The sequence below is a fragment of the Pelobates fuscus genome, chromosome 6 (genome assembly GCF_036172605.1).
Source record: "Pelobates fuscus isolate aPelFus1 chromosome 6, aPelFus1.pri, whole genome shotgun sequence".
Lineage (NCBI taxonomy): Eukaryota > Metazoa > Chordata > Amphibia > Anura > Pelobatidae > Pelobates > Pelobates fuscus.
Genome location: NC_086322.1, coordinates 12,181,419 through 12,205,594, shown reverse-complemented (window position 1 = coordinate 12,205,594; position 24,176 = coordinate 12,181,419). Strand labels below are relative to the sequence as shown.

The 24,176-nt window shown below is 41.1% G+C and overlaps 1 protein-coding gene across 2 annotated transcripts in view; it reads left to right on the top strand.

Annotated features, from left to right (window-relative positions):
* Nucleotides 1-19,326, top strand: part of LOC134614095 (probable carboxypeptidase X1) — a 40,548-nt gene extending 21,222 nt beyond the window's left edge. For both annotated transcript variants that reach the window (XM_063457521.1, XM_063457519.1), the window contains 8 exons: nucleotides 48-136; nucleotides 8,435-8,558; nucleotides 12,052-12,248; nucleotides 14,733-14,912; nucleotides 15,843-16,140; nucleotides 17,001-17,140; nucleotides 17,682-17,784; nucleotides 18,176-19,326. In XM_063457521.1, coding sequence (XP_063313591.1) covers nucleotides 48-136; nucleotides 8,435-8,558; nucleotides 12,052-12,248; nucleotides 14,733-14,912; nucleotides 15,843-16,140; nucleotides 17,001-17,140; nucleotides 17,682-17,784; nucleotides 18,176-18,435 — 1,391 coding nt within the window. In that variant the 3' untranslated portion in view covers nucleotides 18,436-19,326. The remainder of the gene's footprint in view (nucleotides 1-47; nucleotides 137-8,434; nucleotides 8,559-12,051; nucleotides 12,249-14,732; nucleotides 14,913-15,842; nucleotides 16,141-17,000; nucleotides 17,141-17,681; nucleotides 17,785-18,175) is intronic.
* The last annotated feature ends 4,850 nt before the right edge of the window (nucleotides 19,327-24,176 follow it).

Below are 24,176 nucleotides of genomic sequence, written 5' to 3'. Positions count from 1 at the left end.
TTTTATAATTGTTTTCAATGTCTGCTAAATGTTTATTTCTTCTTCAGATCCAAACACTGTGTTTTTATGGGAACATGAACCCGAACCAACAGATAAACTGGAATTTAAACACCACAACTACAAGGAGATGAGGAAGGTAATGATAGGTTATTTGTGGTCTCTGATGTTATAGCAATCTCTGCTGAAAGTTCCCTGCAGAGGTCACATTCCCTCTGGGATTCATAAACACTTGTACTGTTAGTATGCACTGTTAACACCATGCACTGTTAGCAAACCTTCCTTAACCCCTTAAGGACCAAACTTCTGGAATAAAAGGGAATCATGACATGTCACACACGTCGTGTCCTTAAGGGGTTAAAGGAATACTAAAGGCAACCTAACCGCTTCATCTCAACGTAATGGTCTGGGTGCAGTGCTCCTGCCTTTTTAATCCTGCATTGTAAAATATTGCATTCCTGTAAGAGCCGTAATGTTTACATTGCAGGGTTAGCACGTCTCTAGTGACTGTCTTCCTGACGGCCACTGGAGGCTCTCCCTCTGCTATAACCAAGTCAAACAGGTTATAGATCACAGAGCAGCATTTTATTGGCACAGCACAACTTTTTGCTACATCTTGCTCTATGGAGATGCATTGCATTGGCTTAGATCAGGCTTCCCAAACTCCAGCCCTCCAGATGTTGCTGAACTACAACTCCCATGATTCTATGAATGAAATACACAGGCTGAGAATCATGGGAGTTGTAGTTCAGCAACATCTGGAGGGACGGAGTTTGGGGAAGCCTGGCTTAGATCATCAGCTTTGATCCTCTCAGTGAAGGAGGTGGGAAATGAATTGTAGAGAAGAGCGAGGTGAGATAGATAAGTAAAACTTACTTACCTAAAAATGGTAGGGGCTGATAACCTATACAGCTAGAGCTATAGTATTAGGAATACAACTAACGTTTTAGTGTTCCTTTTAGAGCTTGTGTTAGAAATACCACCTTAAGAGCATGCACTGCTAGCAATACTTCCTTAAGACATTGTACTTTTAGTATTACCACCTTAAGAGCATGCGCTGCTAGCAATACTTCCTTAAGACATTGTACTTTTAGTATTACCACCTTAAGAGCATGCGCTGCTAGCAATACTTCCTTAAGACATTGTACTTTTAGTATTACCACCTTAAGAGCATGCGCTGCTAGCAATACTTCCTTAAGACATTGTACTTTTAGTATTACCACCTTAAGAGCATGCGCTGCTAGCAATACCTCCTTAAGAGCTTGTACTTTTAGTATTACCACCTTAAGAGCATGCGCTGCTAGCAATACTTCCTTAAGACATTGTACTTTTAGTATTACCACCTTAAGAGCATGCGCTGCTAGCAATACTTCCTTAAGACATTGTACTTTAGTATTACCACCTTAAGAGCATGCACTGCTAGCAATACTTCCTTAAGACATTGTACTTTTAGTATTACCACCTTAAGAGCATGCGCTGCTAGCAATACTTCCTTAAGACATTGTACTTTTAGTATTACCACCTTAAGAGCATGCGCTGCTAGCAATACTTCCTTAAGACATTGTACTTTTAGTATTACCACCTTAAGAGCATGCGTTGCTAGCAATACTTCCTTAAGACATTGTACTTTAGTATTACCACCTTAAGAGCATGCACTGCTAGCAATACTTCCTTAAGACATTGTACTTTAGTATTACCACCTTAAGAGCATGCGTTGCTAGCAATCCTTCCTTAAGACATGGTACATTTAGTATTACCACCTTAAGAGCATGCACTGCTAGCAATACTTCCTTAAGACATTGTACTTTTAGTATTACCACCTTAAGAGCATGCGTTGCTAGCAATACTTCCTTAAGACATTGTACTTTTAGTATTACCACCTTAAGAGCATGCGCTGCTAGCAATACTTCCTTAAGACATTGTACTTTTAGTATTACCACCTTAAGAGCATGCGCTGCTAGCAATACTTCCTTAAGACATTGTACTTTTAGTATTACCACCTTAAGAGCATGCGCTGCTAGCAATACTTCCTTAAGACCTTGTACTTTTAGTATTACCACCTTAAGAGCATGCGCTGCTAGCAATACTTCCTTAAGACATTGTACTTTTAGTATTACCACCTTAAGAGCATGCGCTGCTAGCAATACCTCCTTAAGAGCTTGTACTTTTAGTATTACCACCTTAAGAGCATGCGCTGCTAGCAATACTTCCTTAAGACATTGTACTTTTAGTATTACCACCTTAAGAGCATGCGCTGCTAGCAATACTTCCTTAAGACATTGTACTTTAGTATTACCACCTTAAGAGCATGCACTGCTAGCAATACTTCCTTAAGACATTGTACTTTTAGTATTACCACCTTAAGAGCATGCGCTGCTAGCAATACTTCCTTAAGACATTGTACTTTTAGTATTACCACCTTAAGAGCATGCGCTGCTAGCAATACTTCCTTAAGACATTGTACTTTTAGTATTACCACCTTAAGAGCATGCGTTGCTAGCAATACTTCCTTAAGACATTGTACTTTAGTATTACCACCTTAAGAGCATGCACTGCTAGCAATACTTCCTTAAGACATTGTACTTTAGTATTACCACCTTAAGAGCATGCGTTGCTAGCAATCCTTCCTTAAGACATGGTACATTTAGTATTACCACCTTAAGAGCATGCACTGCTAGCAATACTTCCTTAAGACATTGTACTTTTAGTATTACCACCTTAAGAGCATGCGTTGCTAGCAATACTTCCTTAAGACATTGTACTTTTAGTATTACCACCTTAAGAGCATGCGCTGCTAGCAATACTTCCTTAAGACATTGTACTTTTAGTATTACCACCTTAAGAGCATGCGCTGCTAGCAATACTTCCTTAAGACATTGTACTTTTAGTATTACCACCTTAAGAGCATGCGCTGCTAGCAATACTTCCTTAAGACATTGTACTTTTAGTATTACCACCTTAAGAGCATGCGTTGCTAGCAATACTTCCTTAAGACATTGTACTTTAGTATTACCACCTTAAGAGCATGCACTGCTAGCAATACTTCCTTAAGACATTGTACTTTAGTATTACCACCTTAAGAGCATGCGTTGCTAGCAATCCTTCCTTAAGAGCTTGTACTTTAAGTATTACCACCTTAAGAGCATGCGTTGCTAGCAATCCTTCCTTAAGACTCCTATAGAATGTAAGCTCGTTTGAGCAGGGTCCTCTTCAACCTATTGTTCCTGTAAGTTTATTTGTAATTGTCCTATTTATAGTTAAATCCCCCTCTCATAATATTGTAAAGCGCTACGGAATCTGTTGGCGCTATATAAATGGCAATAATAAATAAATAAATAAGACATTGTACTTTTAGTATTACCACCTTAAGAGCATGCGCTGCTAGCAATACTTCCTTAAGACTCCTATAGAATGTAAGCTCGTTTGAGCAGGGTCCTCTTCAACCTATTGTTCCTGTAAGTTTATTTGTAATTGTCCTATTTATAGTTAAATCCCCCTCTCATAATATTGTAAAGCGCTACGGAATCTGTTGGCGCTATATAAATGGCAATAATAAATAAATAAATAAGACATTGTACTTTTAGTATTACCACCTTAAGAGCATGCGTTGCTAGCAATACTTCCTTAAGACATTGTACTTTAGTATTACCACCTTAAGAGCATGCACTGCTAGCAATACTTCCTTAAGACATTGTACTTTTAGTATTACCACCTTAAGAGCATGCGCTGCTAGCAATACTTCCTTAAGACATTGTACTTTTAGTATTACCACCTTAAGAGCATGCGCTGCTAGCAATACTTCCTTAAGACATTGTACTTTTAGTATTACCACCTTAAGAGCATGCGTTGCTAGCAATACTTCCTTAAGACATTGTACTTTAGTATTACCACCTTAAGAGCATGCACTGCTAGCAATACTTCCTTAAGACATTGTACTTTAGTATTACCACCTTAAGAGCATGCGTTGCTAGCAATCCTTCCTTAAGACATGGTACATTTAGTATTACCACCTTAAGAGCATGCACTGCTAGCAATACTTCCTTAAGACATTGTACTTTTAGTATTACCACCTTAAGAGCATGCGTTGCTAGCAATACTTCCTTAAGACATTGTACTTTTAGTATTACCACCTTAAGAGCATGCGCTGCTAGCAATACTTCCTTAAGACATTGTACTTTTAGTATTACCACCTTAAGAGCATGCGCTGCTAGCAATACTTCCTTAAGACATTGTACTTTTAGTATTACCACCTTAAGAGCATGCGCTGCTAGCAATACTTCCTTAAGACATTGTACTTTTAGTATTACCACCTTAAGAGCATGCGTTGCTAGCAATACTTCCTTAAGACATTGTACTTTAGTATTACCACCTTAAGAGCATGCACTGCTAGCAATACTTCCTTAAGACATTGTACTTTAGTATTACCACCTTAAGAGCATGCGTTGCTAGCAATCCTTCCTTAAGAGCTTGTACTTTAAGTATTACCACCTTAAGAGCATGCGTTGCTAGCAATCCTTCCTTAAGACATGGTACATTTAGTATTACCACCTTAAGAGCATGCGCTGCTAGCAATACTTCCTTAAGACCTTGTACTTTTAGTATTACCACCTTAAGAGCATGCGCTGCTAGCAATACTTCCTTAAGACATTGTACTTTTAGTATTACCACCTTAAGAGCATGCACTGCTAGCAATACTTCCTTAAGACCTTGTACTTTTAGTATTACCACCTTAAGAGCATGCGCTGCTAGCAATACTTCCTTAAGACATTGTACTTTTAGTATTACCACCTTAAGAGCATGCGCTGCTAGCAATACTTCCTTAAGACATTGTACTTTTAGTATTACCACCTTAAGAGCATGCGCTGCTAGCAATAATTCTTTGCAATTCTTATACATTGTATGCAATACAGAGCTAATTAAAGCCTAGAGGTAAGTAACACTTTATAAATGGCTGGGGTGGAAAGGCTTTTCATATCTTTAAACATATGTCTGAAAATAGAAAAATGGATACAAGGTGTTTTAAACAACAAATATTAGGGGCTGGCAGCTACATACATTCACAAGCGTCTAAAATTGAGTGGTAGCTCAAAAGAATATAAAAAAGTATGTGCGCTCAAGAATAGATGTTTGGAAAAATATGACTATTGTATATATTGAGATACAACTCCTATACAATAAATATATTTATTTAAAAGAAATCAAGGGAAACATTAAATAAATAAAAAATCACAATGTGTGCAAGGATCCACTATAATAAACAATGTACCAATGAACTCTCTCTTTTGGATATGTAATACAATACAGAGTGGAATGTAAATAATTTATCACCTAACTCTATATTGTGGGTACAAAGTGTGAAATAAAGTATCAAAACAGCTGCCCAAAAGATAACATAAAAAAGCAACCACAAAAAAACAGTATCTATAAACAATATAAAAGTGACAGAAATATATAGAAAATATATAAAAAGTAAATAAACAATTATAAAAGTACCTGCCTCGGTGTGGGCCCCCCACCGAGGTAATGGAAGAAAAAACCCCAGAAAAAAGGGGGGGTTGAGAGGGAGTTCTATGCCGCCAGCATCCGACCCACTTCAAAAGGGGTCCGTCGAGGAACGATGATATGCACCGCGGTCGGGATCTTCAAAAAAGACCGCGGTGAAAGTTGTGGCAGACCACCCACAGAGACAGCTGGTAAATCACTCACAGGTAGGAGATCTATACCGCGGTATAATTTAGATGGAGCAGCCTTGACTGTATACCCGCCAGTCCTCAACTTCCCATGTGTGGCTGGTCCCGCTTGATCTTTTTCTGCTGCCTTTTATTGTTTATTTAATCCATTTTTTATTTGTTTTTTATTTTTAATTTTTGTGCCTCTTACCACATATTATTTTTCGTTGAGGTGAGTGAGGGGTGTTGTGCCTATAGACTCCGGACACTGGGAAGTTGAGGACTGGCGGGTATACAGTCAAGGCTGCTCCATCTAAATTATACCGCAGTCTTTTGAGAAGATACCGACCGCGGTATAGATCTACCTGTGAGTGATTTACCAGCTGTCTCTGTGGGTGGTCTGCCACAACTTTCACCGCGGTCTTTTTTGAAGATCCCGACCGCGGTGCATATCATGGTTCCTCGACGGACCCCTTTTGAAGTGGGTCGGATGCTGGCGGCATAGAACTCCCTCTCAACCCCCCCTTTTTTCTGGGGTTTTTTCTTCCATTACCTCGGTGGGGGGCCCACACCGAGGCAGGTACTTTTATAATTGTTTATTTACTTTTTATATATTTTCTATATATTTCTGTCACTTTTATATTGTTTATAGATACTGTTTTTTTGTGGTTGCTTTTTTATGTTATCTTTTGGGCAGCTGTTTTGATACTTTATTTCACACTTTGTACCCACAATATAGAGTTAGGTGATAAATTATTTACATTCCACTCTGTATTGTATTACATATCCAAAAGAGAGAGTTCATTGGTACATTGTTTATTATAGTGGATCCTTGCACACATTGTGATTTTTTATTTATTTAATGTTTCCCTTGATTTCTTTTAAATAAATATATTTATTGTATAGGAGTTGTATCTCAATAAATACAATAGTCATATTTTTCCAAACATCTATTCTTGAACATATGTCTGAAACCTAACAGAAAGACATGGTAACCCGCTGTGCCTGCCACAGAAAAAGGGGCATATTCCATTTCTAGCTAAATACCAATAAAATGCAGGAAGATACGTATTATGGTCAAAGGGTTTCATTAGTGGATCCCAGAGCAGAAACACTGAGGAGATACATTGGGAGATGGGTGACTGCTGAATGAACATTCTAACAGGCTAGTTTCCCTCACTGTGTATATTAAAGTGTATATTAAAGTATTTTATACCAAACAATGCACACAAGAGAAAATCCATCTTCATTTTCATTTATTTGTGAATCTGTTTTCAATACTGTCGGGAAAAAAAAACACATTTTCTTTTATGAATAAAAAGATGAAGGAAATGAAAATATTGCAAGATCTTGTTGGCGCTAGTCGATTACCTTTCTGTGCTCTTAGAATTCACGGTGTTGGTGACGTGGATCGGTAGGTATCACTATACTAAGACACACATTGAGGAACAAAACGATACATCATTGTATAGGGTTTATTAGAGTTTATAGAGATTATAAATCGCTTGGGCATGTTCTCTGTACCTACATTTGCTTTGTTTCACATGGCAGTCTAGTATATAATATAAAATGGTGGGTGAAATGTCTATAGACATGTTCAACCCAGTATGAGGTAAGCAAACCCTCACACCAATTCATCCAGGGGTTAACATGCAATAAAATGTCCACAAAACTCATACCTGCCATACTGTTAATCGTCCACTAGATGTCGCTGCTTGGCCTCTATTACAATGGTACCATCACACGTACCATTCGATTTTAGAAAGAGTAACTAGAAGCCTCAAAATAAATAAATAGTAAAATGTGATATCTGCGCACTGCGCCGGATTCACACAGAGATTCTTCAGGTTTGAAACGAAACTCAAAACAGACTGACTGAATTTCCTCTTTAAAGGAATCCATAAATTGTAGCGCAGAAACAGCTTATGTTGTGGTTTACCCACAGAGATTACAGGCGAGACTCACACACGTTTATTGGTATATGTGTTTCATTTGTTTATCACATAAACATTTTTGGTAAATAGAAAGGCAACGGAAAGCCTTCCGATGAGGTCAGTGAGCGTTAATTATCAAATCCACAAAAGGTCAGCGGACCTGGCTTCCCACTTATTCCTCCTCACCAAGAACTTACACAGTGATTACGGGTCGGAATATTTAAACTAAGTTTGACAGATCTCTATCCTGGATTCCTGCCTTTAGTTTAGGCCAGGGCTCTCCAAACTCTGACCCTCCAGATGTTACTGAACTACAACTACCATGATTCTTTGAATGAGACAGCCAGAGAATCATGGGAGTTGTAGTTCATTAACATCTGGAGAGAGGGTTTGGGGAACCCTGGTTTAGGCTGTGTAAAGTGCTTCATAATGCTGAGTGTGTCTGAATCATTCGGTTTATTGGACTCAATGAAGTATAGAGTTACTAAGTATGGAGTAACTTACTTCATTGTTTGCAGAATATATCTGTGTGATTATGTCTTTGATTCGTACACACATCAGGTGAGGTGCTGCCTTGTTGTTTGGAAATGAATGGAATGTAATGTGGTGGAATTCGTCTATACTGTTTGCATGGAACTAATTTGCTGAGCCCAAACTATACTGAGGAACATAAATCGTGAACAAGTTGTTCTGACTCAATCCTTGCAGCTGGTCATTCTAACATTAACAAAGGATTTAATTCCAGTTTCCTGGACGGCATTTCGGTGATTTGTCCACAGGTGACATATACACCCTGATTGTTTGTTTCAAGCTGATTTATTGATCTCCCTGCAGCTAATGAAGAGAGTGAACGAGGAATGTCCAGAGATCACCCGAGTATACAGCATAGGCAAGAGTTACAATGGACTCAAAATGTACGTCATGGAAATATCAGACAATCCAGGAGAACATGAACTTGGTAAGAGCTACAAATCAAGTTGGGAGATTCATGCATTAGTGGCACAGACGGTGGGAGATCCATGCATCATTTCTAGAAAAGGTGGGAGGTTCATGAACTATAACGAGTAAAGGTGAGAGGTTTATGAACTATAACCAGTGAAGGTGGGAGGTTCATGAACTATAACCAGTGAAGGTGTGAAGTTCATAAACTATAACCAGTGAAGGTGGGAGGTTCATGAACTATAACCAGTGAAGGTGGGAGGTTCATGAACTATAACCAGTGAAGGTGGGAGGTTCATGAACTATAACCAGTGAAGGTGGGAGGTTCATGAACTATAACCAGTGAAGGTGTGAAGTTCATGAACTATAACCAGTGAAGGTGGGAGGTTCATGAACTATAACCAGTGAAGGTGTGAAGTTCATGAACTATAACCAGTGAAGGTGGGAGGTTCATGAACTATAACCAGTGAAGGTGTGAAGTTCATGAACTATAACCAGCGAAGGTGAGAGTTTCATGAACTATAACCAGCGAACGTGGGAGGTTTATGAACTATAACCAGTGAAGGTGGGAGGTTCATGAACTATAACCAGTGAAGGTGTGAAGTTCATGAACTATAACCAGCGAAGGTGGGAGGTTCATGAACTATAACCAGCGAACGTGGGAGGTTTATGAACTATAACCAGTGAAGGTGGGAGGTTCATGAACTATAACCAGTGAAGGTGGGAGGTTCATGAACTATAACCAGTGAAGGTGGGAGGTTCATGAACTATAACCAGTGAAGGTGAGAGTTTCATGAACTATAACCAGCGAACGTGGGAGGTTTATGAACTATAACCAGTGAAGGTGGGAGGTTCATGAACTATAACCAGTGAAGGTGTGAAGTTCATGAACTATAACCAGTGAAGGTGGGAGGTTCATGAACTATAACCAGTGAAGGTGGGAGGTTCATGAACTATAACCAGCGAAGGTGGGAGGTTTATGAACTATAACCAGTGAAGGTGGGAGGTTCATGAACTATAACCAGTGAAGGTGTGAAGTTCATGAACTATAACCAGTGAAGGTGGGAGGTTCATGAACTATAACCAGTGAAGGTGTGAAGTTCATGAACTATAACCAGTGAAGGTGGGAGGTTCATGAACTATAACCAGTGAAGGTGTGAAGTTCATGAACTATAACCAGCGAAGGTGGGAGGTTCATGAACTATAACCAGCGAACGTGGGAGGTTTATGAACTATAACCAGTGAAGGTGGGAGGTTCATGAACTATAACCAGTGAAGGTGGGAGGTTCATGAACTATAACCAGTGAAGGTGGGAGGTTCATGAACTATAACCAGTGAAGGTGAGAGTTTCATGAACTATAACCAGCGAACGTGGGAGGTTTATGAACTATAACCAGTGAAGGTGGGAGGTTCATGAACTATAACCAGTGAAGGTGTGAAGTTCATGAACTATAACCAGTGAAGGTGGGAGGTTCATGAACTATAACCAGTGAAGGTGTGAAGTTCATGAACTATAACCAGCGAAGGTGGGAGGTTCATGAACTATAACCAGCGAACGTGGGAGGTTTATGAACTATAACCAGTGAAGGTGTGAAGTTCATGAACTATAACCAGCGAAGGTGGGAGGTTCATGAACTATAACCAGCGAACGTGGAAGGTTTATAAACTATAACCAGCGAAGGTGGGAGGTTCATGAACTATAACCAGTGAAGGTGGGAGGTTCATGAACTATAACCAGTGAAGGTGGGAGGTTCATGAACTATAACCAGTGAAGGTGGGAGGTTCATGAACTATAACCAGTGAAGGTGTGAAGTTCATGAACTATAACCAGTGAAGGTGGGAGGTTCATGAACTATAACCAGTGAAGGTGTGAAGTTCATGAACTATAACCAGCGAAGGTGGGAGGTTCATGAACTATAACCAGTGAAGGTGTGAAGTTCATGAACTATAACCAGCGAAGGTGGGAGGTTCATGAACTATAACCAGCGAACGTGGGAGGTTTATGAACTATAACCAGTGAAGGTGTGAAGTTCATGAACTATAACCAGCGAAGGTGGGAGGTTCATGAACTATAACATGCGAACGTGGGAGGTTTATGAACTATAACCAGCGAAGGTGGGAGGTTCATGAACTATAACCAGTGAAGGTGTGAAGTTCATGAACTATAACCAGCGAAGGTGGGAGGTTCATGAACTATAACCAGCGAACGTGGGAGGTTTATGAACTATAACCAGTGAAGGTGGGAGGTTCATGAACTATAACCAGTGAAGGTGGGAGGTTCATGAACTATAACCAGTGAAGGTGGGAGGTTCATGAACTATAACCAGTGAAGGTGTGAAGTTCATGAACTATAACCAGTGAAGGTGGGAGGTTCATGAACTATAACCAGTGAAGGTGTGAAGTTCATGAACTATAACCAGTGAAGGTGGGAGGTTCATGAACTATACCCAGTGAAGGTGGGAGGTTCATGAACTATAACCAGTGAAGGTGGGAGGTTCATGAACTATAACCAGTGAAGGTGTGAAGTTCATGAACTATAACCAGTGAAGGTGGGAGGTTCATAAACTATAACCAGTGAAGGTGGGAGGTTCATGAACTATAACCAGCGAACGTGGGAGGTTCATGAACTATACCCAGTGAAGGTGGGAGGTTCATGAACTATAACCAGTGAAGGTGGGAGGTTCATGAACTATAACCAGTGAAGGTGGGAGGTTCATGAACTATAACCAGTGAAGGTGGGAGGTTCATAAACTATAACCAGTGAAGGTGGGAGGTTCATGAACTATAACCAGCGAACGTGGGAGGTTCATGAACTATAACCAGTGAAGGTAGAAGATTTAGGGATTTGTGGCAGTGAAGGTGAGAGGTCCATGAATTAGAGGCAATGAAGGGGGTGATTTAAGGATTAATGGTAGAAAATGTAGTAGATTCATTATTATTATTATTATTATTATTATTATTATTATTGCTATAGCGCCATCAGATTCCGTAGCGATGTACAGACATGTAATTGTAACCAGACAAATGGATGCACAGGAACAGAGGGGTTGAGGGCCCTTACATGCTAGAGGGAGTGGGGTAAAGTGACACAAAAGGGTAAAAGTAGGGGTAGAAATAGTGGGGGTTTATGGATTAGTGGCAGAAAACATGGGAGCTTCATGAACTAGAAGCCGTAAAGGTGGAAAATGGTGGGATTTGTGGCAATGAAGGATGGGAGGTTCATGAATTAGTGGCAATGAAGGCTCAAGGAAAGTGGACTGGGAGGAGAGAATGCACCCTTTTAATATGGTGAATGTTTTCCCATGTTTATGAGAAATAACAGGAGATTTTAGGGTTTTATTTATTATTTTAGAGGTAAGTCCTTTGAATCCTATTTGTCCTGTGTTAGTTTTGATAAGGGGAACGTATAATATTTAAACCATTAAGGCTTTGGACTAGTTTATTCGCAGATTAGGAACATATTGTGGCTGGTTTGCTCATGGAATGTTACTAACATCATGTTCTGTGTCTAGGGGAGCCTGAATTCCGGTACGTGGCTGGGATGCATGGAAACGAGGTGGTGGGCCGGGAGCTGATGCTGAACCTCATGGAGTATTTCTGCCAGGAATATAAAAAGGGCAATCCCCGCATTGTGCGCCTAGTGACAGAGACTCGAATCCACCTGCTGCCCTCAATGAACCCAGATGGATATGAACAGGCTTACAAACTGGTAATGTGAATTCACCAAACACCCCATTGACACGTTCATAAATCCCCCAAGAACACCTTCCGGCTGTCAGGAAGACAGCTTGGAGAGTGTCCTACCTCACTTACTGAGTTAGAGAGTGTCCTACCTCACTTACTGAGTTAGAGAGTGTCCTACCTCACTTACTGAGTTAGAGAGTGTCCTACCTTTACTTACTGAGTTAGAGCGTGTCCTACCTTTACTTACTGAGTTAGAGAGTGTCCTACCTCACTTACTGAGTTAGAGAGTGTCCTACCTCACTTACTGAGTTAGAGAGTGTCCTACCTTAAAGGGAAACGTTGGTTCTCTGGAAATAGAACCATAGCACTGAGACTCAACCGTAATGTCAAACAATGCCCTGTTTGCTATAAAATTATTTCAAAATCTAGTTCAGTCCGGACAAGGGAGGACAATCATTGCAAATAAAGAACAGAAATAGAATCAATGTTTCCTTCCCTCTGTATGCTCTCTCAAAGCTGACTGCCAGGTGCCAAGGACAGAATTAATACAATAACACCGTATGGAGAGAATATAGGACAATAGAAAAAAATATCTCACTAGGTGATATTACTCACAGGTACTCCCTCACGTACCAAACAAACATAAAAATTACCAAAAAGAGAATGCAGATATTTAATGAACCAACAATTGGCATAATATGCATATAGCAAAATTACAAAGTGACAAGATAAAGGCATCAAAAATAAAACCGTAATAATTTACCAAACTTCTCACCAGCCTAACCTGCCAGAAACACGAGTCCCCAATACCCCCAATGTTTAGGCACCAACTGACTGCCGTTTTCAAGGACAGAATTAATAACATAGATTGACAGGGAGCCAAGATGGAGGCACCCACCTGCAGGATAAAGAAGTGTAAATGTCTACATTTAATTTTATTATCCACACCTCATGGATACTCATGTATTCAATACAGAGATGAGTAAGCAAACTATAAAAAATCCTGGAAAATGTTGGCTACCTTTAAAGCAGAAGTGAGTGCTTCGACATCCACATACCCCGTACCCAAAGTACACCACCCTCACCACATCAGTCTTGCACAAACCTCCATTGTCTTGACCTACAGCAATTCTCCACCAAAGTCTCTTTTCAGCCATCTCAAATCTCACCTACCCTAACACTGCAACCTCCCTCTAAAACTCCACTCTCTCCTCTCAACTAGACATCATGGCACCTCCTACACTTAAACACACTAAGCGCCCCCAATTACAACCCTGGCACACCAAGCTGACCCGATACCTCCAAAAATGTTCCAGAACTGCTGAACACTGTTGGAGAAAGTTTCACTCTGTGTCTGACTTTCTCCACTATAAATTTATGCTGCACTCCTACAGTCTGGCTCTTTCATCTTCAGAAGAAAACTACTCTCCTGTGCCTCCCACTTTTGTCAGTCCCTACATTGACTTCCTGTAAGATATAGGGCTCAATTTAAGATCCTTATACTTGCTTACAAATCCCTGCACAATGCTGCTCCGACCTATTTATCCTCACTAATAACAAATATGTCCCATCTAAGACCCTACGCTCTGCCGGAGACCTACGTCTAACCTCTGTTCTTACTGACATCTCTGATGCTCACCTTAAAGACTTCTCCTATGAAACGCCCTTCCCCTCTCTGTTAGACTTTTTCCCAATCTCCACTCCTTTAAAAAAATCTTTGAAAACGTACTTCTTTAGCAGAGTATATCAATTAAACTGTGAACAGCTTTCCCTCCCCGCACCTGTATTCCTCTCCTGAAACTGTCATCAAAACAAAACACTAAGGCCTTAATGAATAATATCCTAGCAACCTACTTTTCTACCTCCGTTAGATGCTCACCCAGTCTCCACTCCTTCAAAAAATCGTTAAAAACCCACTTATTCATAAAAGTGTATCAATTAAATTGTTAATAGCTCCCAACTGATTCCTCTTCTGCAACTGTCACTAGTCTAATACTATCCTTACCTTTTGTGTCACTTTACCCCACTCCCTCTAGCATGAAAGCTCATTGAGCAGGGCCGCGGGGCCCTCAATTCCTCTGTTCCTGTGCGTCCAACTTGTCTGGTTATAAATACGTGTCTGTTAGTCCACTCATTGTACAGCGCTACGGAACTTGTTGGCGCTTTATAAATAAAAATAATAATAACAATAATATAGTATTGTTTACAATTTGTCCCAGCGCTTCTTAAAGCATCTGACTGGACACAAGTTATCAGTAATGATGACTTCACAGAATTTATTTCAGAGCTGTAGAGACGTGACTCTCCTGAGCATGAAATAAAGGTGAGTTTAATAGCAAGTTTGACCCTTTTATTGCCAAATGGGGGGGTGGTATTTTACACATAATATAATACTCCAATTATAAAAGACATAAGTATCTGTAAACATACATAATCATAATAGTTTTCCAGTTGTGGCATTCCAGCTGTACAATGTCTGTTTTAACAAATCCACGTGCTATCTCCCCAGGGTTCCGAGCTGTCGGGGTGGGCCATCGGTCGTTACACTTACCAAGGGATCGACCTAAACCACAACTTTGCGGATCTAAACACCCCCTTGTGGGAAGCTGAGGATAATGAACAGGTCCCACACAAGTTTCCTAATCATTATATTCCAATTCCTGAATACTACACGCTGCCCAATGCCACGGTGAGTAGTGTCTGTTACATGGACTCTCCAAGCTGCCCATAAAGCTGAGTTAGAGCAGTACTGTCATGTTGTTTTATTTCAGTTTTCCTTTCCTTGTGCCCCTGTATTTTAATGATTATACCCCGCCCCCCCCCCCCCCCATGGATACTTACTTATTTATATCGATCTTTTATTTCTTGCTCTGAATCTTAATATCTCAGTGCCGCCATTTTGTTCCCCTCTGTCTATTATGATTTCCATTTGTCCTCCTGTCATATTCTTTTAACAGATGGATTGTGGGTAACAGACCCTAGGAGTTATAGAGAGACAAAAAAAAACAATTAATTTAAAAGCAAACCTGCAAAGTGACAGAGACACTTTAAGGATGACATTTTATCTCACACACTTATTGCATTTACAAAAAGTAAACATTGCTCACAGTCCTTATTGAAGTATATGATTTTGGAAGGTGTCAAGGTAAAGACTGGAAATGAAGCTGGCCTAACAATTAGAAAAAAAACCTTTTATTTCCTATGCTTTCATGATTTATCTCCTTTTTTTATCCTACCACAATCTGTACATTCCAGATATCCATGCTTGGAATTGCAATGACCCTTTGTTGGTTGTTAATTGGGATTTACAGGAGAGATTTGGCTTTAATCACTATAGCATGCAGCAGGGCATCCGAATGTAGGGAGATTTTACTGAGAGCAAAGTCAAGCCCTCAGAAACCAAGATGATTTTTTTTTTATTGAAAGAACATTTTTAAATGAGTCAATGTTCCTTGGGAAAATTCGATCAATATTAACAAATGTAACTCATACTCTATCTCCAGTTGATACTCTTGGTAAGGCAGCCTTATCTTATGCTTAGATTAACTATTTTGTATGTATTTTTCTGCTTGCATGTTGTGTTTCTAAGATACTGACTAACACGGTGGTTTCTTTGTAGGTTGCCCCTGAAACTCGAGCGGTGATTGACTGGATGCAGAAAATCCCCTTTGTCCTCAGCGCCAACATGCATGGTGGTGAACTAGTGGTTTCATACCCTTATGACATGACACGTTCCTATTGGTTGGCCAAAGAGCTGACACCAACTCCGGATGATTCCATGTTTCGTTGGCTGGCCACAGTCTATGCCACTACCCACCGCATCATGGCTGAGGACAATCATAGAATCTGCCACAATGAGAACTTCATAAGACACGGCAACATCATCAATGGAGCAGACTGGCACACTGTGGCTGGAAGTTAGTAAAATCATATTAATAGCTTTGAAGATTTGCTTGTATAGAAAACAAATATTTGTTATACATTATTACTGTGCACAATATCACTCAGAAACATAACTGGTAATTGTTTTCTTATGTGAACATTATCAAATATTTAATATTATACTGCCTCTTATATAGGGCCGGCCTAAGACATTGTGCTACCTGGGTCAAGGATAAAATGCTGACACCCCCCACCCTTAACAAAATACACCTATCAAAACACACGCCCACATCAATTATGACATGTGAAGTGTGTAGTGCCCGCGCCAAGCACAGTACAGGGCAGCAAAATTCTGCCCCTGTCAAAGTGCATGTGGTGTCATAGGCCGGCCCTGCTCTTGTATACCTTACAACTTCACAGGACACCAGTGTGAAGGGTAAAAGGAGGCAGACAATAGAAATGATTTGTGTCATTGGCTCTGCCCAAAGGGGTGGATCCCCCCAGAAAGGGACAGGTCCACCTATAGAATTAAGAGGTTAACCTGACGTGAATGCATGTCAGACTGTATGCCAATCAGGTAGGTCGGCCCACCAAGGTCAAATAATGCAAGGAGCATTGTTTTTAGCACTCTTTGCTTTGTCCTAACACCCTGGGAATAGCGTGAGTGCATCTATGCTTCTTGGGGACAGTTCCCTGGTGTCCAACGGTCAGTAAGGCCAGGGCGGCAGTATATGACCCAAAAGTAGGGACTGTCCTGCCACAACCAAGATGGCTTCACTTGAGGTTCCATGCAGTAGATTCTCTTTACTCTCTGAGTCCTGTGATGTTCTCAATAAACTCTATTTATAGATCCATTACATTAGGATACTGAAGTTGCCTTATGTTTTTCATTCAGGTATGAATGATTTCAGCTACCTTCATACCAATTGTTTTGAGGTGACGGTGGAGCTCTCCTGTGACAAATTCCCACACGAGGTGGAGCTTCCTACTGAATGGGAGAATAACAAAGAATCTCTCCTGGTCTACATGGAACAGGTCTTTATACGAACCGTTAGTAGGGGATGGACTGTGTGCTACTAACAGCACAGCTGGGAGCACTCACATGCAGATACTGTTATAGGTGGCAAAAGATGGAGGCCAGATGAGGAACATTCAAATTTGTGTTTTGATGACAAATACTTAATTTAAATGGCCACCCTAAGCACCATAAACACTACAGCTAATAATAGTTATTATGGAGCAACTACTCTGTGTGCACAGCCTCCCTAGTTTTTACAAAACTTTTTTAAGTGGTTTGAAAAACAATAGGACTCTCCCAGCACGAAACATCTCCTGTGGCTCTGATAATTCAGGAACGGGGGGGGGGGGGGAGGGGGGAGATGGATGGGTTCTGCTGTAAGGTCTCTTATTCCCTGTTTAGACCTCATATTGACCATTTACTAATTCTATATTTAGCCAGTTACCCATTGATCATGTATTCAATGTTTCATCAACAGGATTTATTAATCGCACTGCAGAGTAATTATTGCACAATAGCTTACATTAGGATATATATAATAATATGCATATTTTGCAGGTCCATCGAGGCATAAAAGGTGTGGTACGTGACAAAGACACAGAAAAGGGAATTCCAGAGGCCATCATTGCAGTGGATGGCCTTAACCATGACATCCGCACAGGTAGAGCAAACTCAATTTTCAATATACTCATCGGTTACTTATTTGGTAATCTGCAACGTTCTAAAATTCTGGGAAGGAGATATAAACATCTCTAGAATGGCATTGCCAGGCCTTACATCTTGATGTTACATCTAAGTAAGGAATCCTGATGTTTAGAGACTTATCACTGATGAAAGTATCACTGGACTTCTGATTTTTTATTTATTTATTGCATATGTGTATGAGGGATGGTTATGGATGCAAAAGTATTGGAAGTTCAATTACAGATCTTCAAAAATTTGATAAAATCACTATGTAATGAATTTGGTCAAGTCAGAATGTGATGGTTTAGTGAATATGCTGGTGAATAAGAGGTCTAATATAATCCACACGTTTTGCTTTATTTTAACAGCAATTGATGGGGATTACTGGCGTCTTCTCAACCCTGGGGAATATGAAGTCACTGCCAAGGCTGAAGGATACCATCCATCAACCAAGTCGTGCCGTGTTTCCTATGAAGACCGTCCAACCATCTGTGACTTTTATATCTCAAAGACACCAAAACAACGTCTGAGGGAACTGCTGGCCAAGGGGGGTAAACTTCCCAAGGAGCTCATGCTTCGCCTGCGGCAGATAAGAAATCGCAAGCTGAAATTATCAAGCCCCAAGTGAACGTCAGAAGAAAAGGGAATTTGCCGACTGGAGACAGACCAATTCTAGGTTTCTAAAAATATATTGCCTCAGCTTGGTATTTTTTTTAATATAACTTCCTGCTATATTTCCATTCTGACTCGGCTGGGAAGTTGTTGCAATTTATCAGAGTTTCCACATTTATGATAAAGCTGGGGTGATATTGTGTTGTAGTACAATACAGATGACAATATGAATGTGTTATCTGTATTATACAGTTAGTAGCGACCAGGGTGTAATAAGTGTAGATACTATCTTTCTTGAATGACACATTTACTTTACGGAGCGTTTCATTTTGCAAACATAAACAATAAGATATTTCCCCTGAATCAGCTTGAGAAGATTTTATATTAAACCCGTTGGATCAGATATTTCAAGGATTGCTAATACATTGATAAACCCGTCACTGCAAATGTCACTGGTGCCAGTTTCCAAGAAATAAAATATAATCTAGCCAGATTGACAAGCACAACCAAACCACCACTAAGTAATAAGGCAGCACCCCACACCTACTAGTGTGCACCTGCATGATAGGAAACGTGGGGTACTGTGCTCATAATTTAACAGTGGGGTGAATGCATGCAAAGCCAATGTTGGGGGAGGAAGTGTGATCATTGGGTAGGTATACCTTCCAAACTATAGATGTCCTGCCTAATAACACAGTAGGTGAGAGGTGCACGTCAAGATTTGTAGCAATGCAATTGTTGACTTATCAAACTAGCTCTGGTGGATTGTTCCGATATGGTGGGCTGCTAAGTGAACATTTATAAATAACAGATAATTGTCTAATGACTGCTTATTACATGAGAACACTAGGGGGCGCATGTGTTGCAGTCATACTGGGCCCTTACAGCCAGGGAGACTTAAAGGAAAAAATAACTAAATCATGAAATCATGTTTAATAAAATGTAATAAACATTCAAACACAAGAAGTGAAAATGTGATGATAGTTGTCCTTTAAGTATTCTGCGAGTTGTACTGCTCAGCAGCAGATGTGACACATACAGTGTTGGGGAAGTCCACCAAAAGTGGTGGACATATCTGACTAGCCCTTATTGTTCCATCATTAACTGAATACCAAACCGGAGAACTCTTTAAATAAATACCTTCCGGTCAGAAAGGATGTCTCCATTGATGTCGCTGGCTCGGTGGGCTCCACTCCTGTTCTTACAGGCTGGATCTGAATAGAACAGTTTGCGCAAATTATGTTTCATTGTTGTACATTTAACTTGGCGTGTTTTTATAGTCGATAAAATAATATTAATTAAAAAAAAAATGCAGGCATTGTGTTTTATTGCTAATCAAGTGATCTCAATAAAAGAATTAGTGCTTTGTAAACACCGGGTTCTACAGTTATTTTTGTTGTGTCGGTATCAGCCTATTTTTTTCCATGATGTTATTAATTAATTTATAAATGAATGCCCGAATCTCCCACTCTCCCAGTATAATGCCCTAATATCCCCCTTTCCCTGTATAATACCCTAATCCCCCCTCTCCCTGTATAATACTATAATCCCCCCATCTCCCTGTTTAACGCTATAATCCCCCCTCTCCCTGTATAATGCTATAATCCCCCCTCTCCCTGTATAAAGCTATAATCCCCCCTCTCCCTGTATACTGGTACAATCCCCCCTCTCCCTGTATTATGCTATAATCCCCACCTCTCCCTGTATAATGGTATAATCCCCCCTCTCCCTGTATTATGGTATAATCCCCCCTCTCCCTTTATAATGCTATAATACCCCCTCTCCCTGTATAATGCTATAATCCCCCCTCTCCCTGTATAACGGTACAATCCCCTCTCTCCCTGTATGAAGCTATAATCCCCCCTCTCCCTGTATAATGGTATAATCCCCCCTCTCCCTGTATTATGCTATAATCCCCACCTCTCCCTGTATAATGGTATAATCCCCCCTCTCCCTGTATTATGCTATAATCCCCACCTCTCCCTGTATAATGGTATAATCCCCCCTCTACCTGTATAACGCTATAATCCCCCCTCTCCCTGTATAACGCTATAATCCCCACCTCTCCCTGTATTATGGTATAATCCCCCTCTCCCTGTATAAAGCCATAATCCCCCCTCTCCCTGTATAATAATATAATCCTCCCTCTCCCTGTATAACGCTATAATCCCCCCTCTCCCTGTATAACGCTATAATCCCCACCTCTCCCTGTATTATGGTATAATCCCCCCTCTCCCTGTATAAAGCTATAATCCCCACCTCTCCCTGTATTATGGTATAATCCCCCCTCTCCCTGTATAATAATGTAATCCCCCCTCTCCCTGTATAACGCTATAATCCCCCCCTCTCCCTGTATAACGCTATAATCCCCACCTCTCCCTGTACTATGGTATAATCCCCCCTCTCCCTGTATAACGCTATAATCCCCCCTCTCCCTGTATAATGCTATAATCCCCCCTCTCCCTGTATAAAGCTATAATCCCCCCTCTCCCTGTATAATGGTATAATCCCCCTCTCCCTGTATAATGGTATAATCCCCCTCTCCCTGTATAATGGTATAATCCCCACCTCTCCCTGTATAATGGTATAATCCCCCTCTCCCTGTATAACGCTATAATCCCCCCCTCTCCCTGTATAACGCTATAATCCCCACCTCTCCCTGTACTATGGTATAATCCCCCCTCTCCCTGTATAAAGCTATAATCCCCCCTCTCCCTGTATAATGGTATAATCCCCCTCTCCTTGTATAATGGTATAATCCCCCCTCTCCCTGTATAATGGTATAATCCCCTGTCTCCCTGTATAAAGCTATAATCCCCCCTCTCCCTGTATAATGGTATAATCCCCCTCTCCTTGTATAATGGTATAATCCCCCGTCTCCCTGTATAATGGTATAATCCCCCTCTCCCTGTATAATGGTATAATCCCCCCTCCCTGTATTATGGTATAATCCCCCCTCTCCCTGTATAAAGCTATAATCCCCCCTCTCCCTGTATAATGGTATAATCCCCCTCTCCCTGTATAATGGTATAATCCCCACCTCTCCCCGTATAATGGTATAATCCCCCTCTCCCTGTATAAAGCTATAATCCCCCCCTCTCCCTGTATTATGGTATAATCCCCCCTCTCCCTGTATAAACCTATAATCCCCCCCTCTCCCTGAATTATGGTATAATCCCCCCTCTCCCTGTATTATGGTATAATCCCCCCTCTCCCTGTATAACGCTATAATCCCCCCTCTCCCTATATAATGCTATAATCCCCCCCTCTCCCTGTATAATGCTATAATCCCCCCCTCTCCCTGTATAAAGCTATAATCCCCCATCTCCCTGTATAATGGTACAATCCCCCCTTTCCCTGTATTATGGTATAATCCCCCTCTCCCTGTATAATGGTATAATCCCCCCTCTCCCTGTATTATGCTATAATCCCCACCTCTCCCTGTATAATGGTATAATCCCCCCTCTCCCTGTATTATGCTATAATCCCCACCTCTCCCTGTATAATGGTATAATCCCCCCTCTACCTGTATAACGCTATAATCCCCCCTCTCCCTGTATAACGCTATAATCCCCACCTCTCCCTGTATTATGGTATAATCCCCCTCTCCCTGTATAAAGCCATAATCCCCCCTCTCCCTGTATAATAATATAATCCCCCCTCTCCCTGTATAACGCTATAATCCCCCCCTCTCCCTGTATAACGCTATAATCCCCACCTCTCCCTGTATTATGGTATAATCCCCCCTCTCCCTGTATAAAGCTATAATTTCCTCCCTCTCCCTGTATTATGGTATAATCCCCCCTCTCCCTGTATAACGCTATAATCCCCCCCTCTCCCTGTATAACGCTATAATCCCCACCTCTCCCTGTATTATGGTATAATCCCCCCTCTCCCTGTATAAAGCTATAATCCCCACCTCTCCCTGTATTATGGTATAATCCCCCCTCTCCCTGTATAATAATGTAATCCCCCCTCTCCCTGTATAACGTTATAATCCCCCCCTCTCCCTGTATAACGCTATAATCCCCACCTCTCCCTGTACTATGGTATAATCCCCCCTCTCCCTGTATAAAGCTATAATCCCCCCTCTCCCTGTATAATGGTATAATCCCCCCTCTCCCTGTATAAAGCTATAATCCCCCCTCTCCCTGTATAATGGTATAATCCCCCTCTCCCTGTATAATGGTATAATCCCCCCTCTCCATGTATAATGGTATAATCCCCCCTCTCCCTGTATAATGCTACAATCCTCCATCTCCCTGTATAATGCTATAATCCCCCCTCCCTGTATAATGGTATAATCCCCCCTCTCCCTGTATTATGATATAATCCCCCCTCTCCCTGTATAATGGTATATCCCCCCTCTCCCTGTATAATGCTATAATCCCCCCTCTCCCTGTATAATGGTATAATCCCCCTCTCCCTGTATAATGGTACAATCCCCCTCTCCCTGTATAAAGCTATAATCCCCCCTCTCCCTGTATAATGGTATAATCCCCTCTCTCCCTGTATTATGATATAATCCCCCCTCTCCCTGTATAATGGTATATCCCCCCTCTCCCTGTATAATGCTATAATCCCCCCTCTCCCTATATAATGGTACAATCCCCCCTCTCCCTGTATAATGGTATATTCCCCCCTCTCCCTGTATAAAGCTATAATCCCCCCTCTCCCTGTATTATGGTACAATCTCCCCTCTCCCTGTATTATGGTATAATCCCCCCCTCTCCCTGTATAATGGTATAATCAATAATGTATAACGGTATAATCCCCCCTCTCCCTGTATAATGGTATAACCCCCCCCTCTCCCTGTATTATGGTACAATCCCCCTCTCCCTGTATTATGGTACAACCCCCCTCTCCCTGTATAACGGTACAATCCCCCCCTCTCCCTGTATTATGGTATAATCCCCCCTCTCCCTGTATAATGGTATAATCCCCCCCTCTCCCTGTATTATGGTACAATCCCCCTCTCCCTGTATTATGGTACAATCCCCCTCTCCCTGTATGACGGTACAATCCCCCCTCTCCCTGTATTATGGTATAATCCCCCTCTCCCTGTATTATGGTATAATCCCCCCTCTCCCTGTATAATGGTATAATCCCCCCCTCTCCCTGTATTATGGTACAATCCCCCTCTCCCTGTATTATGGTGATACCGGAGAAACTGACGGAAGCCAAGCACAGAGAGATGGACACAGGTTTCTTCAGGAAGGAAGAGATTCTTTATTGGATCACCGATCGGGACTCAGAGGGACTAGCGTCACCAAAATACAGCAAAGTCTGAGTACTGAATACATAGAGTACATTCCTTATATAGCACTGTAGCTCCTCCCACAATTAACTACACCCACACATACCCTTAACCTATTTAATGAATAGAGTCTAAACTCATCCATCCGGTCTAACCACGTGGCTCATCTGATACAAAGGAGAGGGACGCGTAATTCCAGTTCTTACATTCCTGCACCTGGTCAGTACAGTGATGACAGTATCTTAGCTACGTGTAATTAACCAACTGATACTACAAACACATATACATACATATGCCTTGTGGCAATCTTAGCCTGCTAAACTTGTATTTTACTGGAATTACATCACATTCCCCCCTTTGATGCCTCTGATATTTCACAATTACTTGAGGCATCACTTAACCTTGGTTTGCATATACCTCAGGTTACCATGAACCAGACCAGACTTATCTTATGATGTGAATCTTCAACATTCATCTTCTTGCATTGGTTCTCCCTGATC